Below are 12,872 nucleotides of genomic sequence, written 5' to 3'. Positions count from 1 at the left end.
TACTTATATTTTTTTTCTTTTTGTAAGATTATTGCTTCAGCCAATTACATGCTTTCAGAACTTTTCCAATTGGATGAACCTAAAAAAGAAGAAAGTTCAGAATCTCCATTAAATGAGAATTCTGATGAAAGTTACAGTGAAGAGGAGGAGGAGATGCCAGATAGTGATGAAAACGGATCCTACAGCACCTGTTCTGATCCATCAGATGATAACAAAGCAGTAGCTATAATTAAGTCTGTTGGAGAATTGTCAGTTCCAGAAAAATACAAATCCATTCATCAGATCAGAGTAAGCATATTGAAATTTGTATTAAAATTTCATCAATGGAAAAACAAACAATTGTTAATTGAATACAGTTAGCATCTCAAAAGATGGCATTACTTCAGTAAATCTTTTACGGTCTAGGGTCTAATAAATCATTAGCTCTATGAATTCTGAAACTTGGTTTTATAATTGTCCCAGGGTAACTGATCCACATGCAGACCTATGGTGGGCTGATGTGTAAACCACATCAATATGTTAATTTTTATGTGGGAGATTTTCCTTTACAGTGACCAGTGTGCAGCCCTGGCTGCTCACCACAGTACTTCCCGGTTGCTGTGTTGCTGGGAGACTGAATGTATAGGTTGCTTGGTGAACGTAGAATCAGAGCATACGGGTAGCTCATTGATCCATATGTGGAGAGATCTGGCACGTTGTCCCTGAACTACAGGACGGTACTTTTCAGTGACTGTGGCCATGTCAGCTGGATTGGACGTGTCTCTTCTCTGGTCACAGCCCAATAGACCCTAAGAGCTTCCTGCCCTTTTGGTTTCTGTTGGTGTCGATTGTGTTGACTGTCATACCATCCATCTTTTTCTAGACAGTGTAATTATGTTTCATTTTTCTAAACTATAATTACTTTCCTGTCATATTTATAGATAATCTCTTAAGCTCTGAGTTTAACTTTCAGATGGAAATTTTATATCCAGATAGGTTTTTAGAGGACACCTCTGTGTCACCCCAAAACATTGCCTGTCCTTCTGACCTTCTCTTCCTTCATTTCTCCTCTCATTTACCTTAGCCCCACTGCCTTTTTTTCTGTCTCTCATAAACCATCTTTCTGAATTTTAGTGCACTTGCAGCTTGAACCCCGCAGTACAGTAAAAAAATGTTTCTGATTATAAACAAAAACATTGATTGTAAAAGGTACCTGTATTTGGGAAACTGCATTGTAACAGAACGCGATTACATTTGGAGAATGGTATGCTTACAGTTTTTTTTTTTTTTTTTTACAGAGACAGCACTTTTTATCAATATTGAAAGCACTCAGAAATACAGTCATAGTATTCATATAAACATGTCTTTCGTGGTAGCTTTGCCTTATCTCAGTACTTTTTGAAGTACAGACAGCGTGGCTCCAGAGCCCCGGCCTCAGCACTCGCTCACTGAGTGCTTGAACACATTACTTAACATCTGTGTTTACTTCTCTGTATAACGAGAATGGTAATTCCAGCCTCATAAAATTCACCAAATGGAATGCCTCGCAGAAGCTCTTACACATGATATCACTTAGTAGATGGAGGCTATTAACTGGTTCTCCTCCTAATTAAGTATATAAATTATACAGTGAGACCATTGGCAATACTTGTTAACTTATTGCTAAATTGATATTGTTAACTGTGTGTTACCAAGAACCAGTGCTGATTAGGAGTCAAGCTCACCCATCGGATTAGGTATACATTTATTTAAAACATTACTCCTTCCATTCTTGCTTTTTTTTGTTGTAATAGAATTATTTTTTTGAATTTTAAGTACTTAAAGCAACATGTATGCTGGAAGATGTTTTTAAGCAAGATTTTTGTTGATGCTTATATCAGTTTACTCTGCAGTTAAACAGTGCATTAGCCTTAAAATGTCAGATACCTCACTAAGCTGAATATACAGAAAATTCCAAAATTATTGACTTGTAGAGTTTTACTAATTCCCAGGAGATGGAATTTGCATATTGGTGCATATTAATAATTTTACATGTTTGTTTCTGAAGCCCAGTTGTGCGTTTCCAGTTTGCCATGACACAGAAGAGCGCTGTAGACTTGTGCTTAGCTACGTTCTGGAGGTAAGTTTCAGTGTAGACTGCACCGTTTCAGTAAAACTTTTACTTGATATGCAAATAGTGTTTGTTTATTGGTGCCTAAATGTTATTCTGAGTGATATTCTACTGTGATTTTCCCCCCCTTTAAGCATAAGTTGAAAATTAATGTCTCCTAATTTTCAAGTCAAATGTAGTAGTTTTTTAAAGTCTGTTTCCAAAATTTAAATTCTCCTAAATGTATCTAGTAGTCCAGATATTGCCTTATATTTAGTTTCCAGTTGGTGTTCAGTGACATGTATAGTAAATGTTTCTCTTCTTTTAAAGGGTTTAAAATCTGTGGACAGCAGCATCAAAAAAGAAAGTGACCTCCCTGCCGCTGACCCCAACACCCCAATCCCACTAAAATATGAAGATGAATCCACAAGGGGGGGTCCTGAGGGTCTGGAGAAGCAGATGGCCTTGTTTTTGGACAAAAGTAAGTTGAATTGAAGTGCAAATAAGGCCTTTTCAGCGGAATAATATAGTAGGCCTTTTCAACAGCAGACTTAGGTCAATTAAGGCATTCATTGAAAGGAATTCAGAGAAAGGATAGCATGTGAATGGAAAGTAGGGGAAGATATCCTTTCATTCGAAATATAAAATAAAACAGGATAATTTTGATCCTTTATAGATAGTTCTAAGAAGAACATAAGGAACCTGCTTCCTCCTGTTACCTGCTGTGAGGAACTAATGCCTTCAGCGCGGTGGGGTTCTCCTGAGAAAGCCCCGCTTCAGTAGACGCAGTCAAGGATTTAAGCACAAGGACTTAGGAACCAAACCGCACAGCTTCAGATCTCGGCTTCACTAGGGCAGGTTGTTTGACTTTTTTGAGCCTTGTTTTCTCTCTCAAAGTAGAGACAATAGTAGTCCCTACTTTAAAGGGCTGTTACACGGATTCAGTGAGTTAATGTATGTAACGTGCTTAGAACTGTGCACATAATGAGCACCTTAGGAGTGGTAGCCGTTGTCCCCTCACGGCACTTGAATAAGCTGCAAGAGTCACTTATAAAGGGTCTGATTTGTTCCTCAAGAACATCACTTCATGAGGAACATGTGGACTTTGAAGTCAAAGTCCTGAATTTCTCATTTATTTTAATCTAAGTTTTGTTTCTTTTTCCAACCTTATCCCCCTCCCTTTGTTTTTTTTAATCGGTTTCAGTTATTTTAAAAAGTGTTTTGAAAGCCTGTATGTTTAAAATAGTACCAAGTGCTTTCTAAAAGGTCTTTTCTTCCCTTCATGAACATAAGGGGGCGGGGGGCAGCGTGCGTGGCAGGATTCATTTCCCCAGCATTTATGTAGTGCTTCCTGTGTGCCAGCCTGAGCCTCCCCACAGTGAGGAGGACCACACCAGCACTTGAGACCCCTGTCTCTCTGCTTCCTTCATGGTGTTCTCTTCTCTGAAATGCCTTTTCTGTCTCCTCCTTCCTCCCTATCTCAGCTGTTGAAAATCCTGCTCTTGTTTAAGGTCTCCGTCCTCACCTCTATCCCCAGAATTCCTTGGTTCCCTCATCACTCTGTCCTGTGAGCACTTAACTGAAGCCCGCTTTAGTCATCGTCAGCTGTGTCTAATGGTTTTACACACACACACGGACACACTTGTGAGCAAAACTTCATCTTCTTCATCTTTGGTTTTCTCACAATGCCTCACACACAGAAAATGCATATAGTAGCAGAGGAAAAAGAAATACATGCACAAATAAAACCATAAGAGACTAAGTACTTTTCATTGCTTTGAAAGACTCAAGTGTTGGAGCTGATCAAAAAATGAGACATCTTGAAGCTGGGAGATGATGGGGGGTGGGTTCCCACAGCATTTTGCTCTTCTCTCTGTCATTGCACTTAATATATTTTGTTGTGGTTTATGTTATTGGCCCATCTCCACCCCTGGTCTGTGGGGTCTTCAAGGACAGAGGCCATATAACTTCATGTCACTGTTTCTGGTGCCTAGCACGGTGCTTGGCACAGAAGTGGTCATTTGTTGGCTGAAGTGGGTAGTAATGGGCTGGACTTTAGAAAGTATTCCTGATGGAGGAAGCAGTAAACCCAGATGGGATACAGGGGAAACAGGGTCTATGTAGGCAACAAGCTGCACCTTGATTTTGGTTGGTGGAGAGTAGGCGTGGAGTACAAGGAGGTAAGACTAAAAAAAATGGAGCTTAGGAAGTGGGCTAAGATGCTGAGACATGATTGAATAAATGGTGAGAAGCCATTTTAATGTTGTAGAACAGGAATTCCACTGTGATTAAAGCTGTGCTTTAGGAAGGTGAACTTTTTGGCAGGTCGATGCATAGACTAGAGAAAGAATGTAGATGTCAGTTATGAGCTTAGTTATGTTAGTGACCCTGAAAGAGTGACAGAGTTGACAGCTGCGGGGAAGCAGGCCTTTGGAAATCCCAGGTGAGAATGTCAAAACACTGCTGTTCTACTTCATTGCATTTAAGTAGTAAAATACAGTATTTACCAGTTTTGTTGTAGCTGTTAATAGTACCTAAGCCTGGAGTGTTTTTATCAAGAAGCAAAATTTTTTTTACAGTGAGACTTATATTCAAATAAAATGTGCTGCCTTTTTTCCCTCATGTCATAGTGGGCTCCCTTCAGAAGGGTAATTATTCCAGTCAGTCTGGAATGATCCCTGGATCTTGGCAACATAAAATGAAACTCCAGCTGATTCTCAAGTCATCAAAGGCCTATTATGTTTTGTCTGATGCTGCCATGAGTCTTCAGAAATATGGAAGAGCGTTACGATACATTAAATTAGCTTTGCAGAGCCATGGTAAGTCATTATAAATGAAAATATTTAATAGGCATTGGGAGGAGAGAATGGAGAAGGCATCTGAATCACAGTGAAATTTTAATCCTATTTCTGTTTTAAATTTAATTAAAAATTTTTTTTTCTAATCTTGTGTATGTTTCCTAGTATTTTCCACTTTGGTTTAGCATCGCTTCATTTTGAAATACATGAAGTCATATGTGATATCTGACATAAAATAAACTTAGATACAGTGGTACAAAGCTTTCAGCTGGTAACAGATTTTCTTAATTTTAACTGTATTCCTTCATTTTTAACATGCTGTGTTTTTTCTCCTTCCTACCCTTTCCACATAGATACTTATTGCTGCCTCTGCACCAATATGCTTTCTGAAGTGCTGCTATTTCTTTCTCAATATTTAACACTCTGTGGTGATATCCAACTAATGCTGGCCCAGAATGCAAATAATAGAGCGGCACACCTTGAAGAGTTTAATTACCAAACAAAAGAAGACCAGGAGATACTACACAGCCTCCACAGGGAGTCCAGTTGTCAAGGTATGCCAGTGAGACTCATCGTTTGATTCAGAAAAATGCTAGCAATGTTAGTGTTTCGGTATTGCTGTTTTGTTTCATCATTTCTTAATGTTAAATTGAACGTGATCCTGTGTATTTGTATATAAAGTGGTTTTGAAGTATTTTATAATTACTAATTATACAACTAGAACTAATTAAAAAATAGTCTCTGGAGACAATCGTATTGACTTTTTACACTTCTCTTTTTGTAAGGTTTTTCTGGGAAACCCTTTAGTCAACTAACCAAGCCATGATTTTCTTTTGAAAAGAGTAACAGTTGGTAAAAGTGGATGAATTACTTTTTGAATGGTTCACCTTTTGAATGGTTCCTGAGGGCTAAGATACAGTGATCATTATTTTTTAAATGTAGTTCACAGCTGTCTGTTTTTGGAGTTGTCAGATTTTAAACCTGGAAGATAGGAGAATTTAGTCTGCAGAGCAGTATCCCTCCCTCTTAGCTCAGTACAGTTATATAAGCACCTTGCAATTAGGGCAGTAAATGAGACATGAGGTGCTTTTGTAATGTATCATGGAGTTGTTTTATTATGCTCTTAAATCGTTTGTATCACTTTATATCCACATCCCAAAAAACTTTGGACTGTTAACATCTAGAGAAGTATACTGGGGGAGGAAATGTATTATTGTGGGGGTTTTTGCCCTCTTTCTCCCCTTCTCCCCTTCTGAGTTTCTCAAATAATCATTCGATTTTAATAGACATGGTGATAAAATCCTTAGTTTGTTTTTGCCATTTCCATCATGTTAATTTCATATAAGGTACTTCTTTGTAAGAGTGATGTGCTTCTTGAAAGTTATCAGCAGGAGTACTACCCTTTTTCTCCCTTGAATTTTTGGGCCCTGCACCTGAGTTTACTGCAGTCTCCACTAGATGGCACGTTTAAGTCTTTGAGAGCTTATCTGTCAGCTTCTTCAGTGACTTAAACTTACATTGGCAAACTCTAACGCACATAACTAGCCTCTGTAGCAATCCGAACTTTATTTCAAGAACTGTTTCCAGTAATTAAAAAGGAAAAAATGGTTTACCTTGTATCAGTGGACAACTTTAGGTCTGTACCAATAAGCAGTGGGCCTGGTAAAATCTGGGTCTTGGGAGTTGTTTTTAGGCAGGAAAATATTTCTTTTAATACAACATTAATGCCCCAAGAAAATATAGTTTTTTAAATAAATTCAGAGATCTTTTCTTTTGAAATTTAAAATTTTAGTTGTATTAATTGAATCTTACTATGTTTATACTATATTGCATATTATAGTATAAGCATAATTTTACTATATGTTAGTTTGTCTTAAAAGTATTAGATTACTTAGATACTAAGGAAGAAGCGTTCATATGACTCATGGTGATGTTTCCGTTTTTTTCTTTTAAGGATTTGCATGGGCAACTGATTTGTCTACGGACTTAGAAAGTCAACTTTCAGTTAGTTGTAAATGTTATGAGGCTGCTAATGAAATCTTGCAGTTTAGTGACTTAAAAAGTCAAAATCCAGAACAGTATATACAAGTATTGAAGAGAATGGGTAACATTAGAAATGAAATCGGTGTCTTTTACATGAATCAGGCTGCCGCATTACAGAGTGAGAGAGTAGGTGAGTACATCTCTGGGGTCCTGTCTTTATTGCCTGCTCTCTTAGAAAATCATGCTGATTTTCCATGGTTCAAGCCAAGAACTGTGGCATTTGATTTTATGTCATAAAGGGTGCACTATTAAAGAATCTTTTATTATTAAATTCTCAAGGAATAAAAGTAGGAAAAGACATTATTTCCCCTTGGGAGTCATCATTTCACTGTCCTCCATCCTCCGTCTGGTCAGTTCAGAAGTGAGTTGGGCAGTCAGCCACGTGCTAGGCTCTATACTGGATGTGTAATTGGCTAAGACATAGTTCTCCGAGCTGAGAAGCCAGATATGAATACAAATCTCTGAGAAACGCTGTAAGTACAAATGGCGTACAGTAGAGGAGTGGGGAAAGGAGACGTTCCTTGAAGTTGTGGTGTTCTTGGAAGGCTTGTGGGAAGAAGGTGTAGTTTGGGCAGATTGCAACATGATATGATTGCAGCAGGCAGATGTGGGAAAGGTGGGATGTCTCGACCGGAGTAGGCAGCATTAGGAAGGAGCCAAAGATATAGTGTCCAATGGGTGTTTAGAGGAGCAGCGAGTGGTCTTCAGTGATTCAGGCAGAGGGGGTTGGATTCATCTGCGCCCATGTTGAGTTTGAGAAGCCAGTGGACATGTACGTGAATGGTATGATTTAGTAGTCAGTTAGAAATGTGTGCTTAGAGCTCTTTCGGTTAGCAAGGCATAGGTTGGGAACCATTCACATAGGGGTGATAGTTGAAGCCATGAGAATGGGTGAAACTGTAGAGGCTGTACACACAGCATGGGAAACCAAAAGGGCTGAGATAAAACGGAGGACAGCAGGTAGGTTGAATAAGTTATTGTGTGCCTGTTGATCTGTGAGCTGTACTTGGCACAGGGATACAGAGGTCATTGCCGGTGGGAGACCCTGTGCTTTTTTGTTGTTGTTATTTATACATATATAATACATTTTTAAAATTGAGATATAAGAACCTATGCTTTTAAGGTGCCTCTGGAGGAGGAAGTTGGTGAAGGTGTATGAAAAGTGGTTGTCAGAAACCTAGGAGAATTAGAGAAGGCACAGACTGTGCCTCTTGAAATTCATGGGACCATGTCTTTTGAATCTTTATAAAATAGTGCTTTGCTCGATGTTTTTATTTGCCCGCTTTAATATCATCTGGTTAATAGAGAAGAGGACTCCGGGTGTGGTGTCAGTCTGCCCGGCTGCCATAGACTAGGTGGTTTCAACGACAGAAATTTATTTCTCACAACGTGGAGCTGGAAGTCCAAGGCTGGGTTTCTCTGAGACCTCTCTCCTTGGCTTGCAGGTGGCCACTTTCTTGCTGTGTCCTCACCTGGTCTTTTCTCTGTGTGTGTTCCTGACGTCTCTCTCTCTTATGAGAACACCAGTCATTTTGGATCAGGGTCCCACCTTATGACCTCATAAATGAGACCTTAGTCACATTTGTGGTTAGGGCCTCAACATGAATTTGGGGCGGGGAGCGGGGGGCCACAGGTGTGATGAGAATAGTGCGCTGCAGCGGGTCCAGGTGGCTGGTGGTCCACTAGACGTCCTGTCACTGCCACGCTCTCATCATCTCATCGAGAGACACTGGTGGGTTTATGCTGATATCTGCTTACGCAATTGTTTTCTTTCTTTTTTTTGTGAAGTGAGCAAAACTGTGTCTACTGCAGAGCAGCAGTTGTGGAAAAAAAGCTTTTCTTGTTTTGAAAAGGGAATTCACAACTTTGAGTCAATTGACGATGCCACAAACGCTGCCCTTTTATTTTGTAACACGGGACGACTCATGCGAATTTGTGCACAGGCGCACTGTGGTGCAGGTGATGAGTTTAAACGTGAATTTTCTCCAGAAGAAGGCTTGTATTACAATAAGGTAACTTGCTTACATGTGGGACCGCATCTGTTCACACCTGATTGTCCTTTACACTTTGCTACAGTTCCACTAAAAGGTTATAAAACTAAAATAATTAACAACTGTGGTGATGGCACAGGACTAGACAGATCATTAAAACACTTAGAAACTGGCCTAAGAATACCGAGAATTTAGTAGTGAAGATGACAGGTTGAATTGGTAGGGAAAGATGATTGATCAGTAAATTACACTGGTGTAGTGAGAGCACGTCAGATGGATGAAAGAGCGACACGGAGAAGTGAAACTCTGGAAGTTCCAGAGGAAAATACAGGTAGACGGTTATCTGATGGGATGGGAAAGGACTTTTGCAGCATAACACAAACAGCAAAAACTGCGACATAAAAGATGGATAAATTCAAATGCATAAAAATTGTTTTTTAAATGCACAACAGAAAGCAAAATTGAAAAGCAGTCCACAATCCAGGGAAAATACTTAGAGCACACATGACAGATCAGAGGTTAATAAACCCTTAATATATAAAGAACAATTAAGAATCATTGAAAATAAACTGCCCCAACAGAAGAACAAATAACCTTGAACAAAAAAGTCATACGTGTAAAAAAAAAAAAAAAAAAAAAAAGTAAATGGTTAATATGTAAGAAAAATTTCAAAATTTAAACTTTTATGAAATTTAAAAATCAAGTTTTTTTAATCAAATTGTGAATATTTTTTGGCAAATGGTAATATCCAGCGTTGGGGGAGGTACAAGAACACTCATTAGTCGAGAACTTTGAAGCTGTTTAAATTACGTTAGTGAGCAATGTTCATTGCATAGAGAACTTAAAAAAAAAAAAGTGATCTTGTTTTTCTTTAAGCCTACATATACACAGAAAAAGTGGATAAGTACACACCAGAAATGTAGAAATTATTGCTGGGTGATGGAATTCAGTGTGATTTTATTTGATTACATACAATGACCATGTATTTCAGCATGGTGGTGACAGAGGCGGGAAGCGTTGCTTCTTTATACAATCAAACCCAGCGAATTTTTTATCCATAGACTTGTCAGATTATTTTGTCTAGTTTGCTAGTTATATAAGCTGTAATTCTCATTTAGAAAGAAAGGAAAACAAACGAAAAAAATGCATCCTCATGCTTCACATGAGTCCTAAAACACTCAGATGGGCTGATGATAGACTCGAGAGGAAATGTGGGCAACATGCAGTCCACTTTAAATCACTTTCTTCATTGAAATTGTGTCACTGATTTACTTTTTTCCTTTACTCATGATGTCGGTCTTTTATAAATTCTCTCAAATTAATGTTGGGGTGATTGTGAGGCATGTTTTACTTTATGGTGTATATTTAAACTGAGTCACAACGGTCCTCTTTCCTCCCTTGCAGGCTGTTGATTACTACTTGAAAGCTCTAAGATCCTTGGGAACACGAGACACACACCCAGCTGTTTGGGACTCAGTGAATTGGGAATTGTCCACTACTTATTTTACTATGGCAACTCTACAGCAAGATTATGCTCCGTTATCTAGAAAAGCTCAAGAGCAGGTAATATTTGCTGGATTATAAAGAAGTCTTAACCTTATTTATTCCTTTGTTTGACAGATTTTGAGCATCTGTTATAGTCTTTTCCTTGACAAGCAGTATTTAAATGTTTTTAAAATTCTTACATAAGATTATGGGATTGTCATTTTTTTCCTCCCCCTTAAAAAAAATACACAGATTGAAAAAGAAGTCAGTGAGGCTATGATGAAGTCCCTGAAATACTGTGACGTGGACTTGGTGTCTACTCGACAGCCTCTTTGTCAGTACCGAGCTGCAACCATCCATCACAGGCTGGCGTCCATGTACCACAGTTGTCTGAGGAATCAGGTATTGCCATTTCGATTCAAGTTAAGTGCCAAGTCCATTTAAAAGTGTTCTGGTGCTTTTCTTACATTTCTGTAGACATTTAAAATGCCATCTATTCTTTTAGCCATTCGAGAAAAACTTGGACTGTAGGTATTTTTCTCCTCTCTCCTGTGCTATGTATTTTTCTATTATAATTGGGTCTTAGTTTGCAAAATTATGTGTTTGCCTGGGTGTATTATTTAGATTTTTTTAAAATGTAGTTAGGCTTTATAGCAACAGTTCTATGCCAATTTTAAAGTATGCATTGCTCATTTTAAAAAATTTTTATTGTGAAATAGAGCATGCATATAAAAGCACATAGAAAATGTATGTGAAGCATTTATACAGTTTAAAGAATAACAAAGGAAACCCCTGTGTACCTCACCTTGAGGTTAAGGAACGGAGGAGTCCTTCAGGGATCCCCTGTGTACCCCTCCCTGTTGAGTCTCTCTCAGTACCCACCCACATTAACTACTGTCCCTGATTTTCTATTATGTCTATACCTTTTCTGTCTTTTACCACCTAGATTAACTAACTACTGTCCCAGATTTTCTATTATGTCTGTACCTTTTCTGTGTTTTAACACTTAAACAGCATGTTTACATTTTACCTGGTTGTGAACTTTATAGAACAAGTCATACTGTACATATTCTTCTGTGGCTTATTGCTTTTTAGTTAACATCATGTTTTGGAGATTCTTCCAGGTTAATACACGTAACTGTTCATTTTCTCAGCTCAATAGTATTCATTAAATGAATATATCACAGTTTATTTATCCATTCTATGATTACTGAACTTTGGGGTTGTTCTAGTTTGAGGCTGTTAACAATAATATTATGAACAGTCTTATACCTGAATCCTAGTGCTCAAATGCATGTATTTCTAAGGATAATCTGAGGCCTCAGCTGAAGGCGCCTTCCTTCAGAGAGGTTGCCTTGCTCCTGCCAGGAGTCTTGTGCGTATAGTTTCTCAGGGATATTTTTTTATTGTTTTGTTGTTCTCCCTTTCTTAGCTCAGCACCAAGACAAATTGTCTTGCAGTTCCTTGGGTGTGGGTTTACTTCTGGGACGCCTTTATCCTGGAAATACCGTCCTTTGAGGTCCAGCTGAAACTGGAGAGGGTTTTTTTCCACTCTGAGCTGGCCCTAGACTCTTTTCCCCTTGCCACAGAGGGCCCCCAACCTAAATTCACGTTTGTCCAGATGGCCTAATATCCTCCTGGCAAAAGCAAGCTTGAGAGAATTCCAAGACAGTTCACTGGGGGAAGAATTGTCTGTTCAGCAGATCATGCTGGGACAAGTGGGCACCTGCGTGCAGAAGGATAGGGTTGGACTCCTCCCGCACGTAACATACAAAAATAAACGGAAAATGGATTAAAGACCTGAATGTAAGAGGTAAAACTCTAAGACTTATAACAAAACACTAAGAAGTATTTAGTGGTCCAGAGACTTGCTTAAGTAGTTATGTGAAATCAAAGCCTTAGGATTTATTTTATTTTTGGTTCTAGGTTGGTGATGAACATCTTAGGAAGCAGCACCGGGTGCTAGCAGATCTTCATTACAGCAAAGCTGTAAAGCTTTTTCAGCTTCTGAAAGATGCTCCATGTGAACTACTTAGAGTACAGTTAGAAAGAGTAGCATTTGCAGAATTTCAGATGACCAGTAAGTCTCACTTTTTTATTTCCCAGATTTGTATGCATTGGCTTAGTGTTGGATTGTCTTAGAGTGAGGCAGACTATGGATCTCTCTTGGATGTAAGCAATATTGTTTTCTTTTGAATTTGCCCATAGTTAATGTCTTTGGGTAGGGACAGTTTTTGAAATGCTTTTTAAAACTTAGAGAAATGCATTAGCTTATGTTTAGTGACTAGAAATACTGAAATATAGCCCAGGATTTCTTACTTGAAAAAAAATTATGACAAGTTAGTTTAGACAATTAAAGATTTTAAGCATCATGAACAAGATGGGAGTGGAGAAGCAGTGATGGAGAAGTGGTGGGCCTCACTGAGTCCCTTTGAACGAAGAACCAAGACTGGCAGCTTTGGATTGTGGTTCTAGAACAGACTTTAA

General features: G+C 38.6%; 1 protein-coding gene across 11 annotated transcripts in view; it reads left to right on the top strand.

The window, feature by feature from the left end:
• Positions 1–12,872, top strand: part of EDRF1 (erythroid differentiation regulatory factor 1) — a 37,010-nt gene that overhangs the window by 14,147 nt on the left and 9,991 nt on the right. For 7 of the 11 annotated variants that reach the window (XR_014252986.1, XM_082423173.1, XM_082423172.1 and 4 more), the window contains 10 exons: positions 28–288; positions 2,027–2,098; positions 2,399–2,549; positions 4,699–4,887; positions 5,220–5,420; positions 6,821–7,039; positions 8,698–8,921; positions 10,305–10,463; positions 10,638–10,787; positions 12,312–12,465. Coding sequence is in view for 10 of the 11 variants with exons in the window: in XM_082423173.1 (XP_082279299.1) it covers positions 28–288; positions 2,027–2,098; positions 2,399–2,549; positions 4,699–4,887; positions 5,220–5,420; positions 6,821–7,039; positions 8,698–8,921; positions 10,305–10,463; positions 10,638–10,787; positions 12,312–12,465 (1,780 nt within the window). In the remaining variant the exon portion in view is untranslated. The remainder of the gene's footprint in view (positions 1–27; positions 289–2,026; positions 2,099–2,398; positions 2,550–4,698; positions 4,888–5,219; positions 5,421–6,820; positions 7,040–8,697; positions 8,922–10,304; positions 10,464–10,637; positions 10,788–12,311; positions 12,466–12,872) is intronic. The other 4 variants (XM_082423176.1, XM_082423174.1, XM_082423175.1 and 1 more) reach the window with 4 other exon arrangements.

This window comes from Balaenoptera physalus (genome assembly GCF_965194825.1).
Source record: "Balaenoptera physalus genome assembly, chromosome: 14".
NCBI classification, from domain to species: Eukaryota; Metazoa; Chordata; class Mammalia; order Artiodactyla; family Balaenopteridae; genus Balaenoptera; species Balaenoptera physalus.
The sequence above is the reverse complement of the archived record's forward strand: the minus strand, read 5'-3'. Positions and strand labels throughout refer to the sequence as shown.